This window comes from Bos javanicus, chromosome 1, assembly GCF_032452875.1.
Source record: "Bos javanicus breed banteng chromosome 1, ARS-OSU_banteng_1.0, whole genome shotgun sequence".
NCBI classification, from domain to species: Eukaryota; Metazoa; Chordata; class Mammalia; order Artiodactyla; family Bovidae; genus Bos; species Bos javanicus.
This window is the reverse complement of record NC_083868.1, coordinates 58,718,765-58,745,464: the sequence shown is the minus strand read 5'-3', so window position 1 is coordinate 58,745,464 and position 26,700 is coordinate 58,718,765. Positions and strand designations below refer to the sequence as shown.

The 26,700-nt window shown below is 37.4% G+C and overlaps 1 protein-coding gene across 2 annotated transcripts in view; it reads right to left on the bottom strand.

Annotated features, from left to right (window-relative positions):
• The window catches only part of ATP6V1A (ATPase H+ transporting V1 subunit A), a 60,705-nt gene that overhangs the window by 9,701 nt on the left and 24,304 nt on the right, over positions 1–26,700 (bottom strand). For both annotated transcript variants that reach the window (XM_061427119.1, XM_061427109.1), the window contains 10 exons: positions 20,679–20,773; positions 16,804–16,932; positions 14,797–15,011; positions 14,374–14,511; positions 12,803–12,954; positions 8,895–9,057; positions 8,241–8,349; positions 3,198–3,320; positions 2,989–3,103; positions 2,328–2,391 (listed from right to left, as the gene is read on the bottom strand). In XM_061427119.1, coding sequence (XP_061283103.1) covers positions 2,328–2,391; positions 2,989–3,103; positions 3,198–3,320; positions 8,241–8,349; positions 8,895–9,057; positions 12,803–12,954; positions 14,374–14,511; positions 14,797–15,011; positions 16,804–16,932; positions 20,679–20,763 — 1,293 coding nt within the window. In that variant the 5' untranslated portion in view covers positions 20,764–20,773. The remainder of the gene's footprint in view (positions 1–2,327; positions 2,392–2,988; positions 3,104–3,197; positions 3,321–8,240; positions 8,350–8,894; positions 9,058–12,802; positions 12,955–14,373; positions 14,512–14,796; positions 15,012–16,803; positions 16,933–20,678; positions 20,774–26,700) is intronic.

Below are 26,700 nucleotides of genomic sequence, written 5' to 3'. Positions count from 1 at the left end.
CTTTCCTATTCTATTATTTTCCTCTATTTCTTTACATTGATCACTGAGGAGGGCTTTCTTATCTCTCCTTGCTAGTCTTTGGAATTCTGCATTCAAATGGGTGTATCTTTCCTTTTCTCCTTTAATTTTCACATCTCTTCTTTTCACAGTTATTTTAAGGCCTCCTCAGACAGCCATTTTGCTTTTTTGCATTTCTTTTTCTTGGGGATGGTCTTGTCTCCTGTACAATGTCATGAACCTCCGTCCATAGTTCTTCAGGCACTCTATCAGATCTAATCTCTTGCATCTGTTTGTCACTTTCACTGTATAATTCATAAGGGATCTGATTTAGGTCATATCTTAATGGTCTAGTGCTTTTCCCTATTTTCTTCAATATAAGTCTGAATTTGGCAATAAGGAGTTCATGATCTGAGCCACAGTCAACTCCTGGTCTTGTTTTTGCTGACTGTATAGAGCTTCTCCATCTTTGGCTGCAAAGACTATAATCAATCTGATTTCGGTATTGACCATCTGGTGATGTCCATCTGTGGAGTCTTCTCTTGTGTTGTTGGAAGAGGGTGTTTGCTATGACCATTGCATTCTCTTGGCAAAACTCTGTTAGCCTTTGCCCTGCCTCAATCTGTATTCCAAGGCCAAATTTGCCTGTTACTCCAGGTGTTTCTTGACTTCCTACTTTTGCATTCCAGTCCCCTATAATGAAAAGGACATCTTTTTGGGGTGTTAGTTCTAAAAGGTCTTGTAGGTCCTCGTAGAACCGTTCAACTTCAGCTTCTTCAGCATTACTGGTAGGGGCATAGACTTGGATTACTGTGATACTGAATTGTTTGCCTTGGAAACAAACAGATCATTCTGTTGTTTTTGAGATTTCATCCAAGTACTGCACTTCAGACTCTTGTTGACTATGACAGCTACTCCATTTCTTCTAAGGGATTCTTGTCCACAGTTGTAGATATAATGGTCATCTGAGTTAAATTCACCCATTTCAGTCCATTTTAGTTCACTGATTCCTAAATGTCGACATTCACTCTTGCCATCTCCTGTTTGACTACTCCCAATTTGCCTTGATTCACGGACCTAAGATTCCAGGTTCCTATGCAATATTGCTCTTTACAGCATTGGACTTTACTTCCATCACCAGTCACATTCACAACTGGGTGTTGTTTTTGCTTTGGCTGCGTCTCTTCATTCTTTTTGGAGTTATTTCTCCACTGATCTCCAGTGGCATATTGGGCACCTATCAACCTGGGGAGTTCATCTTTCAGTGTCCTATCCTTTTGCCTTTTCATACTATTCATGGGGTTCTCAAGGCAAGAATACTGAAGTGACTTGCCATTCCTTTCTCCAGTGGATCACATTTTGTCAGAACACTCCACCATGACAGTCAATTTTCTGAGGCCAAAGATTCACATATATTTTAGGCATTTCTAATTTTGCTCCCCACTTCCCTGTTATTTAAAATTCAAAATTTTAGCAAATGTTAAAACCTTGAAAGTTGTAAATTTAGCCTCTTCCACTTCCTTTTACCTAATACTGACAGAAACATAGGTAAGTACTGTATTTTTCCCATATGAATAATATATGTGCTTATAAATATATCAAGGTCAAAAACAATTACAGCCCTGATTTAAATATGTCTTTCATTTAGGCTTACTTTCAATGGCTAAGTTGGCTAGCTATGCACCAGAATTCATGTCATGTTCCTGGGAAGCAGCAGCCTAGCCAGAAACTACACTTCCACTTTCCAGCTTTGGTTTCGTCTGGGTGTGGCTAACAGAATGAGCCACAAAGTTGAGCAATCAGTTCTGAACCCAAAGTTCAAAACGCAGGTGAACCTCCTCCAGTTGCCCTGTATCAGCCAAACGCAGAGCATTACCAGGCAAGTGGAGCCAAGGTGAATTGCTGGTGATGATTTACTACTGAATGGAAAAGAGCCACCCTCTGATAGGATCACTTGCCTTGGACCAAACCACAAGGAGAAAAACTTCTGTGCGATTTTGCTATTATGCCCTTTTGGGCCCATTTGTTTCTATTCCTAGGGTTAGTCTAACTCAAAAGTTAGAGTGTAGTATTACTCTTAACACTAATAAAAGTTTGCTACTTGGATGTATTACTACTTTAGACATTAAGTCTATTATAAATTCTAGGTAAAGAGCTAAAAACATATGGCATCAAAGAGTTTGAGTAGTAAGAATGTTGCTAAAAGTGACTTGACCCTTGCCTACTTTTCAGTGACTAAATTGAATGCTTCACAATGATGCGGACAACCTTAGCACAGCCTAAGGGGTGGGGCAGGGCTCAGAAGTTGACTACACTAGGAAAAGACATACCTGAACAATACCAAGAGTAGCAGATGTAACTGGATCAGAAAAGTCACCACCAGGTGGAGAAACTCTAAAAACAGGAAAAAGTCATTAGAAACGCTTATGGAAAATAATTTTGTATATAAAAGCAATTTTAAAAAATACACGAATAAAATAAAAGCACTTCTTTGAAGTGAATTTTAATGTAAATAACTTAAGAAATACAATCTTTGGAAAGAAAACCTTATATAAAAACCTTAAATAAAAACCAGTTTACTAAGTTGAAAGTTAAGAGTGACAACCGCTAAAACCTTCTAGTCTGAGAAACGAGACAGACATTTAATCATAATGTTTCATTTTTCTAATTAAAACAGATGAAGCAAGAAGGAAGGAAAAGGTCTGAGAACAAGGTATGGCTGTACGTGGGGATAGTGAATCTTCATATCTTTTTTATCGTGATAGGATCTTACCTTAACATGTCTATAATTTTCTAAATTGTTGCTAGGTAAGTCAAATCTATGAAACCAGCGCAAGTAGAGATGACCTAAACATGTGCATTCTAAAGAGCCCCTTGGGTGACTCCAGCACAACCTTGGTTAAGAAGCACTTCCCTCAGTGGGGCTAAACATTATCTCTTTAAAATAAAGTAACTTTTTTCTTATAATAAGTAAATAGTTTGGGTCCTTACGCTCCTACAATGCTGACACTCCCTTCCCTCTCAGGATTTCCAAGACACTTCACTCTGCCGGCTCGCTCATAGAAAGAGGCCAAACGGGCACCAAGATATGCAGGATATCCACTATCTGAAAAATGGAAAGAAAATTTTAAAAGCAAAGTTCTAGCCAACCCCTAAATCCTATCAGTCTTGCTTATACAATAAGCAATATAAACAGTTACCTGCAGGCATTTCAGCCAAACGACCAGAGATTTCTCTAAGAGCCTCAGCCCATCGAGAGGTGGAGTCAGCCATCATACTGACATGATAGCCCATGTCACGGAAATATTCTGACAGTGTAATTCCTACATTGGGAAGAATATTACAAATTATAATTCTATAATATATAATCCTGACTTTTTTACCCTTAAGAAAACTTTAAAGCAGTAAGTTCCTAAGTTAAGACTGCTAGCTATTCAGTTTGTGGTTCTTTCGGGTACACAGCTGAATATACTGTCTAGCCTCCTCTGCATTTAGATTTGGCAAGTAACTGACCCTTATCTAATGGAATGTAGGGTCAAGTGTTTCTTCAGAAGGCAAGACACACATCATTCCATGCTACTCTTCCTTCTGGCTTACTGAGAGGGAGAGAACTCCCAGGATCTATGGAAAGTATGTATTAAAATGAAAGAGCTCTTTTTAGCCTGGGTCCCAACCCCAAAATGATAGAATAAAAGAGAATGCCCTCATCATCTGAAATAAACATCTATTATATTCAACAATTATGTTTGGGTTTTTCATAGCCTAGTCTACCCTGATAAACATTTTTAAAAGTAGGAAAAGACTTTTCTCCCATTCTTTGTTAAGATAATTAAGTCTGAAATTAATTTACAATGCATTTTTTTCTATGTATCTCACATACATATGCACCAAAAATACCCTCAATTAATTAGCTTGTTTGGTTATTTTTCAAAAGTAGTAAATGTTATTAATTTGAGAAATAATATTATCTAGATCATTCTGCTGCATAGACTGGGTCCTCTCCTGTAAAATCACATTCAGTAACCAGTCAGAAGAAGCTGATACAGTACACAGAAAGCAGTCCTGGGTTCTAGTTCCCATACTGTCATTACTCTTAGTAAAGTAACCTCACTTCCCAGTGTGGTTTCTTCATCTGTTAAAATGCAATAACTCTTACCCCATCTAGCTGTACACATCAGATGATATGGTATCTATAAATGCCCTCTGAAAAATACAAAGTACTATACAACTGCAAGATATGAGAATTGTGTATTAGTTGCTATTGCTGCTGCTAAGTCTCTTCAGTCATGTCCGACTCTGTGCGACCCCATAGACGGCAGCCCACCAGGCTCCTCTGTCCCTGGGATTCTCCAGGCAAGAACACTGGAGTGGGTTGCCATTTCCTTCTCCAATGCATGAAAGTTAAAAGTGAAAGTGAAGGCGCTCAGTCATGTCCAACTCTTTGCGACCCCATGGACTGCAGCCCACCAGGCTCCTCCGTCCATGGGATTTTCCAGGCAAGAGTACTGGAGTGGGTTGCTACTGTCTTCTCTGATATTAGTTGCTACATCATAACAATTCCAAAATCTACTGCCTTAATTACTTTATTTTACCATTAAAGAAACAAAGGGTTATATAAATAAAATAGCTGCTGGAAAATTCAGAACTTTACTATTTATCATATTACATCTGTCAGAATAAAAAAATACTGACTTCGAAGGCTTCTAAAATATGGTTCAAGGAACAAAGTCTTTAAGTAGTATCATTATTAAGGCTTAAAAAACACAGTAATTATCATGTATTTCAATCTGATGGTACAAGCATGCTATGCCTCTATGATGACATTCACTAATGCTTGTATATCTATATATATATTAAAAAATTTGACAAAAGAGACAGATACACAAGAGTAAACCTCAAAGAAGTCTGACAGACCACTTTGATAAACCTAAAGATATTAGTGCCTACGAATCAGACAAAATCAAAAGATAAGCAAACTAGGAAAATATCTGCTACTCGCAAAAGAAGAAAGACTCATTTCAAAGAGCTTTACCAATTAGTATGATAAACTACTAACCAATACAAAAATGGACAGAAGGCAATTTTCAAATGGTTAACAGATTCGGGACAAATGCTAGCTCCCTGTAAGGAATACAGAATGAAGAGTCATCTAATAAAAGCAGAGGGAACAAAATGTCAACTGTCAAATCTAGGTGTGGGGTACATAGGTACTCACTGCAGTATTCTTTTAACTTTTCTGTATAATAATTACCATAAAAAACTACTGGAAAAATGAGCATTGGTGAGTATGTGAAGAAACAGAATTTGTGTCCACTGTTATTCCTTTTGAAGAGCTATTAGAATCTAAAATCTATATTAACAGTTATATTCTCAGCAATTTTACTTCTAAGAGCTTAACCTGACAAAAATACAAAGAAACATGCTCATAAAACATATGACGTAACAGTGATGTAAAAGTGTAAATAACATGCATAAGGATGTTTTATGGTGTGATGTTTGTGAGAGCAAAAAAACTATCAATGATCCAAGTGTCCACCAAAGGAATGCCAGTTAAATGGATTGTGATGTATCCATACAAAGGGATACTGTGTAGTCAGTTAAAAGAAGGAGGTAGACTTCTTGCCTTAAAATAGTAGATGATTATGTCACTTTCTCCTTCTCAGAAGAGTAACCACCAAACAAGGAGAACAAGAAATACAGAAACACAAACTCCACTGTCAAAAACTAGGGGCCATGTTTAGCTTCAAAACAAAATCATGAGGAAAGCTAACTAAAAGAGATTAAAACAAAACAAACAACAATGAAAAAACAAGACACCAAGAATTCACCTAAGGCTGCACAGCCTCAGACTATGCTTCTGCAAATTAGAAAGTACATCCTGAAGAGCAAAATCAAGAGTCCTTTGTCTGGAACACAGTAAAAGGGGTACCGGGCTAGCAGCAGGGGTTCTATGGACCCAGTTTGGCCTCAAGGGGAAGTAGGGGGATGGGGAGAAATAAAATTCAGAAAGATACCCCTTTTCAGTAGGTAAAAAGTGAAATAATCTGGGTAGAAGAGAAAGAATTCATTGTAAGTGGCCTTGTCGCTGTGGATTTTGCTGGTAGGACAGAAGAAAAAGTAAAATAAATTATATAATTTTATGCTATAACAAATTTCACTGATTACCAGGAGGAAGTCCTGCTACTTTGGATCACAGAAACAACCATCCCCTCCCATCTCCTGCAAAGATAAGTGATAGTAACAATAAACATCAGCATATGAACTAAACAAAAATAAAAGAATAAAAAGAACACAGTACAAGAATTAATCTGCCAAGGAACAAATGAGAACTGAGATCACAATTAACTAATAAAAGAAAATCTTAATACTGCATCCTACCACAAAATAAAAATCTCAAGGAATATACAGGAAGATAAAAAGGTTGTTTCATGAGCCAGCAGAACTCAACAAAGAACTAGAACAACATAAAAGTTTCATCAGAAGCAATACAAAGGATAAACACTGATTATCCTGTGAAAAAAACAAACAAATGGCTAAACAATAAGAATTAGAGATCAGACACGACTGAGTGACTTCACTTTCACTTTTCACTTTCATGCACTGGAGAAGGAAATGGCAACCCACTCCAGTGTTCTTGCCTGGAGAATCCCAGGGGCGGGGGAGCCTGGTGGGCTGCCATCTATGGGGTCGCACAGAGTCAGACATGACTGAAGCAACTTAGCAGCAGCAGCAGCAGAGAGGAAACAATACATATGGAAACAGATAAAGGAAATGCAATATGTTCCACTTGAAGGTAACCATAATGGAAGAGAAAAATTTCCAGAAACAATTCTCAAAATTTTTCCAAAGTGAAAGACATAGTCAGAGACTGTAAAGGTACACTATGTTTCAGGAAAAAATTAACAGAACTATCAATAGTGGGATATATTCCAATAAAATTATAACATATCAAAGTTAAAGAAGCATTCCTTTGGGTACAAGGAAAAATCACTTAAAAAAGGAAAAAAAGTAGGCCAGTGTCAGATCTCTCCTCAGCACAAGAAATGCTGACCAAAAAATGTTATATTCTGTCAAATTACTGTTAAAATTATAAGGCAGTAGAAAAAACCCAAACTTGCAAAGAAATAACAATTCAGAGAATATAGTTTCCATGAGCCTTTCTCGAAAAAACTTCCAAAAATCAAAATTTGTCCAATTGTAAAACAAATGGAAAAATTACAGTCAAGGGACCTCGCTGCCAGTGGAAACTGACTCCATTTTACTAGGTCTAAAGCTAATACAAACATTGTATCTATGGATACAGAACAGAATGTGAATATTATAACTCCTGAATATGTAGAATTCAAAGTACCAAAAGCTGGGATGAAAATGGGAGCAAAGATGGAAATACATAAACATACTGATAATCAAAGTATTATAATTCAAAGCTGAAAATTCAAGTTATAGAGATACAGATACATCTAGGGACAGAGCAATGACAAAATATGAAAAAAAAAAAACAAAAAAAACACCAAAAACCCCCAAAAACCCAGAAATAGAAGATACTTCATTTTAAAGTCATTAAAAAGATTAAAGCAGTTCTATTAATTTCTTATGGAGCTTCCCAGGTAGCACAGTGGTAAAGAATCCACCTGCCAATGCAGGAAATGCAAGAGACCATGGGTTCGATCCCTGGGTCGGAAAGATCCCTGAAGTAGGATATGGCAACTCGCTCCAGCATTCTTGCCTAGAAAATTTCACGGACAGAGGAGCCTAGTGGGCTACATTCCACGGGATCACAGAGTCGGACATGACTGAGTGCACGCGCGTGCACACACACACACACACACACATATATCAATGTCTTATATGGACAGAGTCTTAAGATATAATGATGAGTGCAATGTGGTGGTGGTGGTTTAATCACTAAGTCATGTCTGACTCTATGGACTGTGTAGCCTGCCAGGTTCTTCTGTCCATGGGATTTCCTGGGCAAGAATACTGGAGTGGATTGCCATTTCCTTCTCCAGGGGATCTGCCTGATCCAAGGATTGAACCTGAGTCTCCTGCTTAGCAGGCGGATTCTTTATCACTGAGCCACCTGGGAAGCCCAATATTTAAAAAAAAGAAAAAAGTTCTAGGAATATGGTTATATGTATGAAGATACTTTAGAATGAAAAGTTCTTTGGAAAAAAAATATTTTGGTGCTAGCTTTAAACTAGAGAACACATGTTACTCTCTTTCATTCCAATTCATACACTCACCAGTATAAATAGAGGCTTCTCTAGCAGCCACAGGCATATTGGATGTATTGGCTACCAATGCTGTTCTCTTCATAATTGACTCTACCTTACCATCGACTTCCATCGTGAGCTAGAGACAAACAATCTATTAGTGATTCCCCCAGTTTCGAAATAGAAATTTTTAGTTTCATTTTCACAACTTGTTTATATTTAATCCCCCTTATCATCTGTGTTCCCAAAGAAGTATTTCCCATCATTCCAACCTCTTCCCTCTATCCCACTGTGCTGTAAAGAAAACAGTCAGTATTTCCATTTCATAAAAAAAGTCCATTATTTTATGGAAATAGGAATATTATTATTACAGTAACCTAGTGGACCATTCAAAGTCTATATGACTTTCACACCAATAGATATTTTGCCTATTTTATCTTTCTCCCAATAATTGAAAATCACTAGACCACAAAAAGAAACTTTCAAGAGTTTTGACTGAAAAATTCAAATTCCCTTCCTTCGGTATACAAATTGAATCATAAATATAATTAGAAAATTCCTTAAAAGATCTTTGATAAATAAGAGCATTGCTCCAGATCCAAAACAAAGCTTTATTAATTGCCAATGAAAGCTGATTAGTGGTATTTTCTCTGGACCAGTATTGGAAGCTTTATAGATACAGACCTCTGGGAAGTCCCGGAGGACTTCAGACATCTCGTTTCCTCTCTCACCACATCCTACGTAGATGATCACATCACTGTTGGAATACTTGGATAGAGACTGTGATATCACTGTCTTCCCACAGCCAAAGGCCCCAGGGATTGCAGTAGTTCCTCCCTGTACACATCTACACAAAGCAAACAAGTAAGGATTACTTTACTCGCTAATATACACCAATAAACAAAGTAGGTTAGAGACACAGGGGCTACCCTGGTGATTCAATGGCAAACAATCCCACAGACAGAGGAGCCTGGCAGGCTACGATCTCTGGGGTCAGAGAGTCAGACACAACTTAAGTGACTGAACAACAACAACAAAAGTGACACAGAAATACAAGTTAAAGAAAGCACTTTAAAATATTGTCATCTGTATCTGTACATACACTTACAAAGACTGAGGTACTGACAGAGATATAACAACTGTTCCCCTATTTGCACCTAAGTAGGATATGTTTTTTACAATAATTAATCATCTGTAATAGCTGGAAAGTGAAAGTATGTTCCATAAGGTACCTGGAGAAGAGGACTATGAAAATAAGATAAATAAAACAGTACTAAAGATACTCTGAATGCTTAAATAAATCAGTTTATGAAAGGACAATATAAGAATTAAAGCTAAAAGAAAAATACAAACATTTTTGAAGGCTGTCTTCTGAGGTAAAAAATAAGACCTAAGAATTTCCTATTTTGTTATAGAGGTTAATAAGCAAGACTTTTGTTAAGGTGTTAAGGCAATGTACCTACTCAATAAGTACCTATGAAGTCCTTCCAAGGCAGTACAAACTATGCTTGGAGACGCTAAAGAGACAGCAGTGAAGAAGACAGGCATGTTCCTATATTCACAGAGCTCTCATTCCAGTAGGTAAACTGGTGACTCTGGTGGAGTCGGCTGGTGATCACAAACAATTTAGCAACCACTTTCAAACTTTCCCTAAAAAGTGGAAGTAGAGAGGGACATACTCTTAAGAGCAGAGGAGAGTGAATGTCACAAGTATGTGTGTATGTGAGCGAGTATGTGGGTCAGGTAGGAGGGTCTGGACAGAAGAAATGAGACATAATGCTAAGGGAAATTCCTTTGTAATAGTGTATTTCATCATAAAATTCACACAAACACTGCATCCTTAATAAGGATAACAGACTTTTCTCATATGAAACTGCTGCTACTGCTGCTAAGTCACTTCAGTCGTGTCCGACTCTGTGCGACCCCATAGACAGCACCCCACCAGGTTCTGCCGTCCCTGGGATTCTCCAGGCAAGAACACTGGAGTGGGTTGCCATTTCCTTCTCCAACGCATAAAAGTGAAACATGAAAGTGAAGTCGCTCAGTCATGTCCGACCCTTAGCAACCCCACGGACTGCAGCCCACCAGGCCCCTTCGTCCATGGAATTCTCCAGGCAAGAGTACTGGAGTGGGGTGCCATTGCCTTCTCCACATATGAAACTAGTATGCATTAAAATGTTTTCCCATTGAAGCCTTTCAGTGACTCTGATAAACTAGAAAGGCAAGTCCATTCATCCTATGGCTTTGCATACTTCTTTCAAATCATCTTTAAGCCAGGGCGGGAAGGCAGGGCTGGGTGTGTCCCACGTTAGAAGTTCAACAATCCAATGTGAAAAGTGCTACCACAGAGCCCATTCAAGGTTTGTGGGAGTACACAGAAGGGGTACAAAGTCTGACGCTGGACTGGAGTGGGGTTTCTGACAGGAAAGTCTTTCTGACAGAAGCTAAGATCTGAAAGGAAATAGAAATCAGCCATATGTAGGGAAATAACATGCTATGCAGAAGGAACAGCATAACCAAAAGTTCAGGAGCAAGAGGGAGCCCTGCTTGAGGATTTAAAAGCCCATCGGGAAGCCTGGAGCATGGTCTGTAAGGAAGCAGTTGGACAGCAAGTGGCTGAGACAATACTAGAAGGTAAGCAGGAGCCAGGTCACAGGTGGCTTTGTATGGGGTTAAGGATTGTATGTTTGTCTTGAGAGCAATAAAGAGCACTTCAAGCAAAACAGTGCAGGATCACATATGTGTTTTAGTTGGATCACTATCTAATATGGACAACCACTGGGAAAGAAGGCAAAACTGAATATGTGAAGTACAGTCATGGAGTAGGGATGAAAGATGCAGATAAAAAAATATTTAGGGAACAGAATAACAGCACTAGTTCATTAATAAGATGTGGGAGAGTAAAAACAATCCTTGAGAGAAGTCACAGATTTTAGAAGAGGGATTCACTGGATGTACAATTACTGAGAGAGGCAGCAAAGTTTCAAGAAAAGGAGTGGTGATTAAGATGATGATACAGGTTTAGAAATCAACATATATAGATGAACATTTAAGTCTTGAGAGTGGATGAAGTCATTCACAGAGGGTAAGATGGATAATGAGGAAAGAAAAGAGAAAAACTCTTAAGAAATAGCAAAATTAAGGCGAAGAAACCTGCAATGGAGAATAAGCAATACCTTCCTGTAGAAGAAGGTAAACGGAAAAGCAAAGGAAGTGGATGTTCAAGAAGGAAGGAGTAGAATGCAATATCCACATCAAATGTTGTAGGAATTAAGAAAATAGTAACTTATTTATTGAGTTATCAATATGGGAGTGACTGACAATGTTAGTGAGAGTAGATTCACTGAGGAGTGGAACCATGGCCATAGTGGTACAGTGAATTAAAGTGGGAGAAGTGGAGACAACTTTTTTCAAGAAGTTTGGCTGTGAAGATAAGGAGAAAAGTAGTGGAAGGCAGAAAGAGAAGGGTAGAAAGCAGATCTCTTTTCATCACATGGGAGAAGAAAGGAAGGTCACCTAATGGAAGGTCTCTGAGGAGACATGAGGTGGGGTAAACACCAGAAAAAGGAAGAGGAACAAAGGATAAATGGGAACACGTGTTAACTGACAGAATTCCAAATCTGATGGCCCCTCAGTTCTTTGTGAAGGATCTGAGATGACCATTTGGTGAGAATAAAGGAGAAAGAAGAGCTGAAGATCTGAGGCAGGTGGAGAGGTTTGAAATAGTCACTGAGGAGAGCAGAAGAATGACAATTAGGGAAATGCAGAAGGATTATGCCACAGTGCTGAGATACCAACCTGCACTTATTTTTCTCAGCAGCCTGAGTGTAGATTTGGGAGAAGGAGATAGCCAGACTGATTCACAGTTGGTATTTTACCAGGTGGGTATGATAGAAGACAGAAGACAAAGAAACAAGAAAATGTAATATACTGACAAATAGTCATAGAAGTGATAGACTACTAAATTTAAACTGGATTCTAAAGGATATAGAAACAGGAGGTGCTGATTAAATAAGAGTCAAAGTACTGAAGATCTTATGAGAGAGTAATAGAACAACACAGAGTAAGTTTAAAAGTAAGCAAGCTGAAGGGAGACATACAGGGGTTGGTGATCAGAAGTTAAAAGAGTTAATATCACTGCTTCAGTTTTTTCTGCAAATTAAAAGATGAAGTGATTTGTTAAAAGTAAAGGATAGTATGGTTATACCTAAAACTTAAAGAGAAAGGTTTTTAAGCAACTGAAGAAAATGGCAAAGAGCAGACTATAAAGTTAAGAAAGATTGCTGGATATAGCACAGAGAACCCAGGTGATTTTAGAAATCATCAATGTATAGTCACATCAATCTACTAATTATAGGATAACAAGAAAATTTCAGAAAGTTTTAGAAATAATGCTTTCCTTTTGCAACTGTGAAAAAATAAATTCTCTTCAATGGTCTGACTCTAAATAAGCACTGGCAAAAACATAAAACATATTTCTCTAGATAAAACCTATTTTAGGATTAGCACATAAAACCTTATCTATAAAGAAGTGAAACAGTAAGCACATATAAAAATATGAGGGCAAACTACGGGACACAGCTCAAACTCACGGAAAAAGGGCATCAAGGACTCTCTGGCCAGTCAACAGAGGATGATTAGCTGGCAACTTCTCAGTGACAGGCCGAACCTGACGTACAGGCCATACTTGGACCATGCTGAACTTCTCCTTTATACCTTCAAATTCAAGCTCCAACACGACATCCTATAGAAATACAGTGGAATTTTCAGAATACTATGAACATTTCTTCCTCTAAAGAAAAAGTAATGCCAGACTTCTCCTAGGGGGGATTAGAGAGGTAGTATGTGGAAGTAGGGAGGGAGACTTACATCTTTTATTATAAATATATACCGTTCTGATTTTTTTTTAAACTAGGTACACTTATTACTATTTTAATGATTAAAAAAAAAAGTTTAGAAACTTTGGGGAAAGAAGTATTTCAAGTAATAGAGAAACAGTTAAATAAATTACATGAATATACACAGGAAAAATTCCTGAAGGATACAAAAGATATTCCTTGAACTGAGGGAGGGAAGAAATGAAAACTTTCATAATTTATTTTCCATTCTTTGTTTTTTTACTTTATTATAATCCTCTTGCACTGCTTTAATGAAAAATATTAATCTAATTAAGAATCCTAAAATATTTAATAAAGTTAAATATTTTAAATTATTTACAAAAGCAAAAAGATAATGAGTAACTTTTAACATGTGTAAATAGTGAGATGGTTTTAACTATTCACAAATGATCTCAAGATCCAAAGACCTACAGAAATTTGTAACCTTGTTGATAAACATGAATCTGAATTGTCCACTTTAGGACTGTTCTTTAACATGTGGGTGAGTGATTCTCTAAGCTAGTGAGTAAGGACAGCTGAATGCCCAGAACCCCAATCTTAATTCTTTTGTTCTCTATTATGCCATAGAGCACAGATCTTATTCATGTGAGATGATCAGAAAATTGTTATCATCATATCTTATTGGGAAAAAGTTATATACTACAATGACCTTCCCAATAAAGATTCTTCAAACCCACAAAGATTATCATGTATCTACTGTATTTGATATGATGTGATTATCAATAATAGCAAAGGACTAAGTTTTAAATGGTTCACTGAGAGTAAGAACTTACAATCCATTCTATGATTCATTATGTGAATAGAGACTGAAAATTAAGATCAAAGTCTTTTTTTTTTTTTAGATCAAAGTCTTTTCTATGCCTAAAGAATCAGGGGTTTGGGAACTTCCCTGGCAGTCCAGCGGTTAAGACTCCATGTTTCCACTGCAGGGAGCACAGGTTTCATCTCTGGTCAGGGAACTATGCTCCCCCATACCCCATGGTGTGACCAAAATAAAAAAAGAGAAAAGAATCGGGGGTTTAAATAATGTAGCATAAGTTAAGAAGGTAAGAAAATACTGTACTAGCTGTTTCTCTTCAAAAAGAAACAATATATTTTGCCTTTTGTATTCCTAAACTCAAGTTTTAAAGGAAAATATCTTAAATTATGAAAGTAACTTAAAACTTACATATTAAATATGAATTCTATAACTATTGAGAGTTCTACAGCTGGGTAACTGTATCAGTGGGGCCACTCATGCGAGTTAAAGTTTATATGATACTTACAGAGGTATCGTAATTTCCAGGTGGAGCGATGTAGGTGACAGTTCCTCTGTTTCGTGGAGGCAACATGATTTTGTGTTTGATGAGAGAGTTCTCATTGACAATTCCGTAAATATCTCCACCAGTGATGTGACTACCAACCTAGAGAACAAACATACTTGTTGCTTAATACTCAAAGAAATGTCAAGCCATTTAATGTTCAATAAACATCAAGGAAATGCCCCTTGCCATTATTTAACTCATTTGCCTCACTTATCAGTATAACGTATTTGTTCTATAATCCTTCTTGTGGAGCTTAAAAAAAAAAACAAGTAAACTATGCTTCTGCGGTCCACTTTTATTTTGACGAAGAGTACAAAATAGTTCACTAAACACTCTTTTCACATTCTTTCACCAACTTTAGAAATTTTGATTACAAAGACATACCCGTAGGTTTTTGCAAGGTGTGAAATCCCATTTGACATCTCTGCTAAGAGCAGACACATTTACTCCTCTGGGAATGTAAATACTTTGAGTCTGACTGCTGATATCCGACAAAGGTCTTTGAATACCATCAAAAATGGCTCCCATAATGCCTGGACCAAGCTCAACTGAGAGGGGTTTACCAGTGCGAAGTACAGGGTCTCCAACAGACACACCAGCTGGGAACGGTGGTTGAGGAAAACTCACTATGAAATACCGGAGATAATATAAAATAAAGAAGTACCACAGCTTAACACGAAATGACATATAAGAAGCTAAACCTGAGATTTTCAAACTTATAGTCCACAGCATCGTGAGTGTTTCGGTAACTTTTTCATAGAGATCTACAACAAAAGATATATTTTATAATTCCATCTACTAAATAATCATGCTCAAACATTTTAATAAGTTTATGTGTCTAACAAGTGAGTAGCACTCTGAAACAAAAAGACACATAAATTGAAACAAAAAGACACAAAAATTGAAAGAAAAAAGAACATTTTAACTTCATTTTTAAATAATCTCAATTCTTGCAAAGGGGATTTATGTGCCTGTTGGGTAGTCTATAATTTCCAAACCTAGGACTCAGACTGAATACCCAATCCACATCATATGACACCTGGTTTTCATATGACACCTGGTTTTTAGCTTAGCAATTGCCAAAAACTCGGCTTCACAAAGATATGACATCATCGACAAGAATACAGTGCAGTCAGATAATGAAACTGTTTATTATCTCAAGCTACTAGTTCTCATGGTGTCTGAGAAGATGTTGAATATTCTTGTGTTTACCGCAAATCCTTAAAACATCCCGGGGCACCACATGAGTTTGCTGCAGCTGCCCAGAGTGCCTTGGGCACAGTTTGGGACCCACAGGCTAAAAATAGATTCAAAAGCCTCTCTATAATACATTGCTTCAACTATACTGATGAGGAATATCAGTTCCTTAAAAAGGATATTAGAATTAGAAAAAAAACTTAAACTCTTAAGACTGAGAAACAACCAAAAAAATTTTAAGACTTAACAATCATTAAGAGATTTATTAATAAGTGATGGTATATTCATATGCTGGAATTCTATGTAGCTGTAAAAAAGGACAGGTACTTTTATGAATGAAAGATCTCCAAAATATACTTTAATTTCCAATATTTGTTTATAAAAATATTTCAAGCCTATAGCAAAGTTGAAAGAATATTACAGTGATCTACCATACACACTGCATCTTATTTATCACATATCTATCCATCTTCCACAATACAAATATTTTTAAGTGAATAAAAGGTGTAGAACAGTACTTATACTATCTTCTGGGGAAAAAAAAGGAAATAAAAATACACATTTATAATGGTCCATATAAAAAACTAGAAGGATATATAGTAAGTGGAACTAACAAACTGGTTGCATGAATGCATGTCTGTTTTGAAACCTGGCCAAATACAGGATGACAAAAGTGGGGCAGGTTCTCACTAAACACACATTCATTTGTTTACTTTAAATCTTTAAACCATGTGAAAGACTAAATTAAAGATAAATCTAACAATAGAAAAAAGTCCTTTTGATTAGTGATGATTTCATAGCTATGAAGACTTTTAATTTTATTAAAAATTTCAGGTGATTTTGTTTAGAATTAGCACTCCAATACTGACATAGAGAGAAGAGGTCCTGTAAGCATATATTTCTGCATGGCAAAAAAGCTGTCCCAAATAAAACTTAATTAAGTAGTCAGAGAAGTAATGCATAAGAATAACAGCACTGAAATATTAACAGCAATGAAAGTTCAGGAGATAATACTGATTTCTCAAAATAAGAGCACTAATTTCTAGTACCTTTCAATAAATGTCTATCTATCAGCTTTCTTCAAAATACCAGCATTCCATGTTTCTGATATCACTAGTGGTGCTTTTACCTTGGCCAAAAATCTTTAAATTCTGACTTGTAGAAAATGGCCAGAAATTGAAGTAAAAAGGATACAAGTTTCTTCATACACCTGGATGGTAGCCATGTCGCCCTCTAATCGGATAATCTCTCCAACCAACTCGCTGTGGCCCACTCTCACCAGCTCGTACATGGCTGCGCCTGCCATGTCACAGGCGGTAACCACTGAAAGGAGCAGATGAGTGTTTTAATGACTCAAGACTCTGAACAGTTCCACAGAATTAAAATACCCAGTAAGTTTGTTAATACACTTCTCTCACATATTTATAGGAAACATAAAACACTTCCTATGGGACACACAGTCTCTCAAAAAGTACATTAAAAAAAAATTATACTTGATTTAAAACACTGTGTTTGTTTCACGTATATAACACGATTCAGATATATACATAATTTTTTCAGATTATTTTCTATAGATTATTATACATTGAGTATAATTCCATGTGCTGTACAGTAAATCACTGTTGCTTATCTATTTTATGTACAGTAGTTTGCATTTGTTAATCCCATACTCCTGATTTGTCCCTCCCTCCCTCTCCCCACTGATGACCATAAATTTGTTTTCTATGAGTGTCTGTTTCTACTTCATATACAGATTTATTTGTATTATTTTTTAGATTCCACATATAAGGGATATCACACAATATTTATCTTTGTCTGATTTTCTTCTAATATTCTCTAGGTTCACCCATGTTGCTGCAAAGGGCAATATTTCATTCTTTATATGGCTGAATAACATTCCTTTGTGTATATACACCACATCCTCTTAAGTTGATCATCTGCTGATGGACACTTAGGTTGCTTCTGGTTTTTGGCTGCTATAAATAGTTATGCTATGAACACTGGGGTACATGTATCTTTTTAAATTACAGTTTTCCTCTTTTCTGGATATATAGTCATGAATGGGACTGCTGAATCATATGTAGCTCTATTTTTTATTTTTAAGGAAACTTGTACTGTTTTCCATAGTAGTTACACCAATTTACATTCCCACCAACAGTGTAGGAGGCTTCTCTTTTCTCCACACCCTCTTCAGCATTTATAATTTGCAGACTTTTTCACGGCAGCCATTCTGACTGCTGTGAGAAGATACCCCACTGTGGTTTTGATTTGCATTTCTCTAATAATTAGTGATACTGAACATCTTTTCATGTACCTGTTGGCCATTTGTATGTCTTCTTTGGTAAGATGTCTATTTAGGTTTTCTGCCCATTTTTCTGATTGGATTGTTTTGGTTTTTCTATATTAAGTTACATTAGCTGTTTGTGTATTTTGTAGATTAACCCTTTGATAGTCACATCACTACAAATATTTTCTTCCATTTCTTTTTGTTTTGTTAATCAAAAAGACACATTTTTTAGCATATGCATAGATGGGATAAACAGAATAAAATTTTGTTAGGCTTTAGGCTAAGATTACTTGTTTACATGATACACATGAATACTATTTTCATTTTGAAGTTCTATATGACAAATATACATTGAACTCTTAACTAGTAGCACTGAGGCAAGTTTTCATCAGTCTAGGTTGCTATAATACAAGGAATGGTGGGTATTGGAAAAAATAATAATAAAAGACTAAAACTAACAATCATCAGCACGCTCTGTTTTCACGATTCTTCTGAGAAATATCACATAAAACAACAACTTTAGTTTCTAACTTTATACCAGTGGTTCTTGAAACTCTTCTGGGACAGATCTACCTAGAAAAACTCCATTTGCATTTGGGCTCCCCAGGTGGTGCAGTGGTAAAAGTATCCGCCTGCAATGCAGAAAAAGACGCGAGAGATGCGGGTTTGATCCCTGGGTCAGGAAGAGCCCTTGGAGTAGGTTGGCAACACACTCCAGTATTTTGCCTGGAGAATCCCATGGACGGAGGAGCCTGGCAAGCTATAGTTCATGGGGTCACAAAGAGTCAGACATGAGTGAGCAGAACAACAAACAGGATATTTATAATCAGTCATGACCGCTGGGTGAAAGCCTCATTAAGAATTCCTATTTCTTATAAATCTATATTAGATTTTGCACTTATTATTTTGGATCATGTTGCCCAGCAAGCAAAAGTTACTTTTCTGGCAGGAGGGTAAGTTTGGATGTTTTCAGGTATGTATAGGAATAAGTCTATGGTGGTTTTTTTTTTTTAAACTGTATTATTATTTTATTAAGGAATCCATTTTTATGACTGTCACGAAGCCAGACAGAGTTAACAGTGACGAGTTCTGGAGGTAACAATACCCTACTCTGAACTTTCTAGTTACAACCAATGTCATCTCCCTAGAAGCTCAACTTTTCTATCTCTGCCTCTCCCTACCAGACTCCTAAGGTCTCAATTCCTGCCCTCCTATTCCTGGAAGATGCCAATGCTAACTGTGTAAGAGGTCTTTTCAGGAGAAGACGACTTTTGTCTTCCCAGAAGACAAAGCCTCTACTTTGCTCTATGAGGCAGATAGCAACCCCAAACCACAGACAGGTTGGGACCTGCGCAGGCCTCAATGGAGTAAGTCTATTTCAATATTTAGCCTTCAGATACAATTAATTAGAACTATGAATTAGGTAATATTCAAGTAGAAACTATTAGGGAATTAATATTTAACTTACATTAGAACAATGGAAATTTATTTCTTTTATCAATATTTACCTCTGTATCTATAAGAATAATTAAGAAGCATAGAAATGTGGGCTAAGTCACTCCAATTATGTCCGACTCTGTGACCCCATGGACTGTAGCCCACCAGGCCCCTCTGTCCATGGGATTCTCTAGGCAAGAATACTGGAGTGGCTTGTCATGCCCTCCTCCAGGGGATCTTCCCGACCCAGGGATCTAACCCACATCTCTGTGTCTCCTTCATCGGCAGGCACGGTCTTTACCACTAGTGCCGCCCGGGAGGCCCACACTGAGATACCACAGAGAACTAAAGTGTCGACAAATTTCAGAAAAATATTTTCACCTAAACTCTTCTGAGAGTGTTCTTTGCCTTTTCCCTAAAAGTTCCTACGTACAGTCTGTCTTCCTTAAAGGCTTTATGATCATCAAGGTGAAAAATTGTTTCTCTGAATGGTGAAGAGATTGAAAATAGTGAAATATATTATTTGCTAAAAATTCAAGCTCAAACACCAAGTTCTAAGCAGTAGAAGCTTACTAGGGAGAAATAAGCGGCCCAGTGACTGATAATCTTCACTTGTATTAACACCCAAAAGCACCATCACCTCTATTGTGATTAGAACATCAAAAAGACTACAACAAGAGGTTTATAAAAAGACAAGGAAAAGTGAATTTTCACGGCACTAAAGATTACAAATCAGTGAGTAGTTTTACCAACAGAAACTGAATCACATTTGCAGTGGAAATGTGGAATAACAAACTTAATACTAGGAGGAGATTTATTTATTACTTAAAATGCAATACTCCAAGCTGTGGGCAAAACAAACATAAACTGCTTTCCATTCTCATTATCATGTCATAAGACTATTTTGCTACAGGTAGCTAGTTACGTGATATCTGAATCATCACTCAGAAGGATTTATACATGCAAAGAGCCATGGTTGATATTTCCGAGAAATGTTCTAAAAGCAATGACTAAAATATAAATCACATTAATAGACATTTAGGTATCACAAAATAAAACCTATAAACTTTATAGCTTTTTAACTTCAGATTTAACAACAAAAAAAAATTTAAGACAGGTAACACTATCTATACATTTACATAGTAATTATTAAATTTAGATAATAAATGTTATAGTAACCCTTATGATGGAAGTATTGCCTCAGTCTTACAGCAGGTATGAAATCTTCTAAAGACAGAATTTACATAGGTGAAGAGAAACTTGTGTATTTCTGCCTAAAACATCTTGAAAAGATATTAACTGATATTAGGGATTTTTACTATTATGATTATTATGTATTACTCACCAGGTCCTGAGACCCCATGCACATAACCAAACGTGCTTTCTTTATCTTCATCACGTATTTTGGGGAGCTTGGAGAAATCCATCATGTTAATTTACCTATAATAAAAAAGAAATTAAGTTATAATTAGAAACTTTAAAGCAAAAGAACCAATATAGGTAGTGAACTCTGGTGTATAGTTGAGTTATTACCACTTCTTCAAAGTAAAATAGAATATAAAATTCTTAAGATTTGGTTAAAATTACCTCATTCTCGGATAGTCTACAGTTATTAAAACTGTAGTTTTATATAGTCTATAGTTATTAAAACTCAGAATTGTATCCCTACACAAGGTATTCCATAGAAAATATCCCACGGACTGTAACAAGGAAAGTGATGTCTTTCCAGTGGCTTTTCTAGCCCTGCAACATCTTACCCTGCCATTTAGCTCTCTGACTTCCCCAACTACTCCTTACCTTTATCATGCTGCATAAACATGGAACTCTGTTATTACGCAAAACACACGCACATTCTGTCTCCGGGTCTTTGTACACACTATTCCCCTCGTCTGGAGTACTCTTCACCTGGATGTCAGCTCCTATACCTCCTGCAGGTCTTCACTCAAATATCCCACACTCTGAGAGGCCTTTTTGCCTATCTGCCCATCTATTTAAAATTGAAACATACCTCCTTCCTTCCCTACTTTATTTTTTACCATCTAACAAATTATATCTTATGTTTAAAAAAAAATGTTTAAACGTATAATCTATCTTTAAAATGTTTCTGTGATCATCCCTACCTCCCCCCACCCCTCGCCTTTAGCAGAATACAGAACAGTTTAGGAAATTTAGTTCAATTTATCTAGTTTAAGATGCACAACCTGAAAGACCCAAACAGTGTACTGAGTCCAAATAGAAAACTAGTTACAGATCCCAGAGCAGAAAGTTTCCTTGTAATTGCTGGTCTAACTTATTATAGACAATTTAATAAAGGAAATAAAATACATGCAGAGATAAAAAGCTACATAATGTCTCCTAACAACCTTAAAGAAAAGGTCACAGATCAATAGATAATAAAGTACCAAATAATATGCATTTATTTACTAAAAGTTCAAAGATTAGCAAAGGAAAAGGAGGCTCGCAAAGTCATACCAGGTGGAGAAATAACAAGAACAAAAGAAGGGAAATAAAAATTTCAGGAGAGTTCATGGACCAGCCTGACTGCAATAAAAAACTGCACTGCAACAGTGAGAAATAAGGATTCAAAGGTAGAGATTAATTTGTGGGTCTAGAGATGAATGCCTAGTGGACTTTATCCTACAAACAACAGGAAACAACCAAAGACTGTTACGAGAAGAATGATGTTTAATCAATCTCACATTAAGAGGAGAGGGGAAGCAGGCATGGTGAGAAGTTAAAAAGCTCTGGAAATAGTATGGGTTGCGTCTATGTTTTACCAGAGCTGTCACCAGATCCTTGCTCAAAATTAACCAACCCCTCCCTTGAACAGGAACTAACATATCTTTAATCACAGGGTCTGGACACAAAGGAAGCTATAGGGAGAGAAAAACAAAAAATTGGATATCAAAAAACTGAAATCAAGATGGTGATGAATCTGATCTTCAAAAGACCCTAAATCTCTTTCTACAGTGATTTTTTTTACTACATTGGTGTACAAAATGACACTCCTACCTGCAGCCATGAAGGGAAGTCACCGACCAAAAGCCAGAAAGGTGGTGGTGTCTGTTTCCAGGAAAACCTTGCCTTTTTCCCAGAAAACTAATGCATATACTTCCCCATGATTAGTCTTACTCCTCTCCCTATTATCTTTATTCCTTAAAAGCAAATCCCTCTTGCCATTAAGGGGACAATTTGACTACTGAACTAAGTTCCCACTTCTCCATTCTCTGGCCACTGAATAAAGATTGTGTTGCTTCCGTTCCGCTTTGGTTTCATTTTTTGGCTGCCGGAACATGAAAGGGGGGAAAAAAAAACCTTCCCCATGGAGGCAGAGGGCCTCAGGGGGCTACAGCATGAGCAGGGTACATACAACTTAATTTGGTAACAAATGGACTCAATTCATTAACTGTTTACCAAGCTCTTACCAAGGAAAAGGTACTGTGTTAAACTTAGGGAATAAAGATTGTGAATAAAAGGAGATTTCACTAGCTGTAAACAACTGTACCATAAAGCAAGACTACTTAAGTGTTCAAATGATAATACACAAGGAGCAGAGGAGAAACTGATTCAGTTGTGGGAAAAGTGTAAACCAATGGGGATGAGTTGGAGGAACCAGTAATTGGAAAGTAAGCTTCAAGGCTGAGTTGAGTCCAGAAAGAAAGAATACAGAATGAGAGGAAAATCAAACCCTGAGCCTCGGGGATTCATTCAGGCAGGGTAGACTAATGTTTTCCAGTCTTTCTGGAGCCACTGAAGGATCACTACAGAATCCTACATTTCTTGGAACATGATCTGTAATCCATTAACCAAGGTGGCTTTCCTGGTAGCTCAGCTGGTAAAGAATTCGCCTGCACTGCAGACCTGGGTTCGATCCCTGGGTTGGGAAGATCCCCTGGAGAAGGGAATGGCTATCCACTCCAGTATTCTGGCCCGGAGAATTCTATGGTCTGTATAGTCCATGGGGACGCAAAGAGTCAGACATGACTGAGTAACTTCCACTTTCAACCAAGATGGACCAAAGCAGAGACATTACTTTGCCGACAAAGGTTTGTCTAGTCAAAGTTACTGGTTTTTCTAGTAGTCATGTATGGATGTGAGAGTTGGACCATAGAGAAGGCTGAGCACCAAAGAATTGATGCTTTTGAACTGTGGTGTTGGAGAAGACTCTTGAGAGTCCCTTGGACAGCAAGGAGATCAACAGTCAATCCTAAAGGAAATCAATCCTGAATATTCATTGGAAGGACTGATGCTGAAGCTGAAACTCCAATACTTTGGCCACCTGATGCGAAGAACTGGAAGAGACCCTGATGCTGGGAAAGACTGAAGGCAGGAGGAGAAGGGGATGACAGAGGGCTAGATGGCTGGATGGTATCACCAACTCAATGGACATGAGTTTGAGCAAGCTCTGGGAGATGGTGAAGGACAGGGAAGCCTGCCGTGTTGCAGTCCATGGGGTTGCAAACAGTTAGACATGACAGAGCAAATGAACAAGAACAACAAACCAAGGTGTCAAGCAATTTGGGAGGGGAGTGTAACAGTAAAGTCATTAACAGTGGAATTCTGGTTTGATACTCTTGGTGCTTTCAGAAAGGGGATGGTGGACAGAGCTAACAGGGAAGAATTAAAGAGAGATTAAAGAAACAAGCAAGAGTAAAAACAAAGATCAAAACCACATGGCAATAAAGGAGACCTTCCAAGTGAGAAGGATATGAGCAAAGGGGCAAGATAAGTACCAATACCTTAAAGACGATAAAAGATGGTGATAGATAAGAGACTATCATCACTTTGGTCATTTATTGGCAAAGATGAAGTTAGTGCGTAAGTCATTGGAAATCATGAAAAAATATTTATTATAGTCACATATGTTAGCATAAAAGAATCAAGGATTTTGGATTCTATAGGAAAGTTATATTGGAGCAAGGGAAGTTGAGGGAGGAAGTAAAGAAAAGGGGAAACTGGTTTGTTAGGATTTTCCAGCCTCCTAAAGATACAGAAGGGATTGTTGAGTAAGGAGGAATGGGACTGCAAAAGCCTAGAATTAAATTTTAAAAGACGGAAGTTTTTCTAGAAACTACTTAGATAAGAGAAAAACAAAGTTTAAAGATAAGCATTTATTTGGGAGATGGGTTAGGCAAAGGCTTTGAAGTAGTGAACAAGCAAAGGAAGTCAAATTTTAATCTACAGAACATCAAAGATTTTCAAAGTCAGAAGAGAAATTTATAACAATACAGTCTAACTTCTTCCTCAAATATGGTTATTTCCTATGATACATGGTCATCTGCCTTTTAAAGTGGAAATAGCATGAAATACTGAGTCACGCTTAGGAAAGATCCTAATTCTACCAGTGACACGCGGCAGGAGATCTTGGACAAATCAGAATCTCTTTGTGTCTTCCCTTGACGTATCCCCTACCCTGGGCTTATGACTAAATTACAGTTTTGTAAAAAATGTTCCTTGTGAGATGTAAAATGCTTACAAAACTCTCATAAATAATACCTATTATTTAAAAAGGGCTTCAATTTTTAAAACACTATTCTATTTTTAAAAATCTTCTCTAAGAGAGTTGCTTTGTATCCAACCTAAATCTATTAACACTTTCTCATAACTTGTACCCTCTGGCCCTGTTTCTTCCAACTACTGTAGCCACACAGAGTATACTCCCTCTCCTAGGAAATTCTCTTTTGTGTCTTCAACTGTCCCTGAAAGGACAGCCTTTTTCAGCTCCTTCTCCCCTGAGGCTATACCCTGTTCTCAAGTATTTTACAATGTCAATGTTTCTTTTAAAACAGAACAAATAAAACTAAAAACTATATTCAAAATGTCATATGAGTAACTCTTCAAGAGTACCACTTTATCTATTCTGGCTGCTTCTTTTTATTGAGAAACAAAGACCAAGGCTTTGAGTCAGACAAATTGAGTTTGAAGTTAAAAACTGTGCCCTCAAGTAAATCAAATTCTTTCAACCTTTTGAGACTCATTTGTAAAATCTGCTGGGATTGCTGTGAAGCACCAAACAGTAAGCATAAGAGAAAATACTGATGACTACTAACTCTATTCTGTTAGTGTAAGTTAATATTGCCTAATTGAATTGTGAACTTCCAGATGTTCAAGCTGGTTTCAGAAAAGGCACAGGAACCACAGATCAAATTGCCAACATCTGCTGGATAATGGAAAAAGCAAGAAACTTCCAGAAAAGCATCTATTTCTACTTACTGACTATGCCAAAGCCTTTGACTGTGTGGATCACAATAAACTGTGGAAAATTCTTCAAGAGATGGGAATACCAGACCACCTGATCTGCCTCTTGAGAAATTTGTATGCAGATCAGGAAGCAACAGTTAGAACTGGACATGGAACAACAGACTGGTTCCAAATAGGAAAAGGAGTACGTCAAGGCTGTATGCTGTCACCCTGCTTATTTAACTTATGTGCAGAGTACATCATGAGAAATGCTGGGCTGGAGGAAGCACAAGCTGGAATCAAGATTGCTGGGAGAAATATCAATCACCTCAGATATGCAGATGACACTACTGTTATGGCAGAAAGTGAAGAAGAACTAAAAAGCCTCTTGATGAAAGTGAAAGTGGAGAGTGAAAAAGTTGGCTTAAAGCTCAACATTCAGAAAACGAAGATCATGGCATCCGGTCCTACCACTTCATGGGAAATAGATGGGAAACAGTGGAAACAGTGTCAGACTTTATTTTTCTGGGCTCCAAAATCACTACAGATGGTGACTGCAGCCATGAAATTAAAAGACGCTTACTCCTTGGAAGGAAAGTTATGACCAACCTAGATAGCATATTCAAAAGCAGAGACATTACTTTGCCAACAAAGGTTCGTCTAGTCAAGGCTGTGGTTTTTCCTGTGGTCACGTATGGATGCGAGAGTTGGACTGTGAAGAAGGCTGAGTGCCGAAGAATTGATGCTTTTGAACTGTGGTGATGGAGAAGACTCTGGAGAGTCCCTTGGACTGCAAGGAGATCCAACCAGTCCATTCTGAAGGAGATCAGCCCTGGGATTTCTTTGGAAGGAATGATGCTAAAGCTGGAACTCCAGTACTTTGGGCAATTCATGCAAAGAGTTGACTCACTGGAAAAGACTCTGATGCTGGGAGGGATTGGGGGCAAGAGGAGAAGGGGACGACAGAGGATGAGATGGGTGGATGGCATCACTGACTCGATGGACGTGAGTCTCAGTGAACTCCGGGAGTTGGTGATGGACAGGGAGGCCTGGCGTGCTGTGATTCATGGGGTCGCAAAGAGTCGGACATGACTGAGCGACTGATCTGATCTGATACGCCAAGTGCAGATTACAGATTGAAAATACAATGGAGTAAGACACAATCTCTTCCCCAAGGAGTTTCTAGC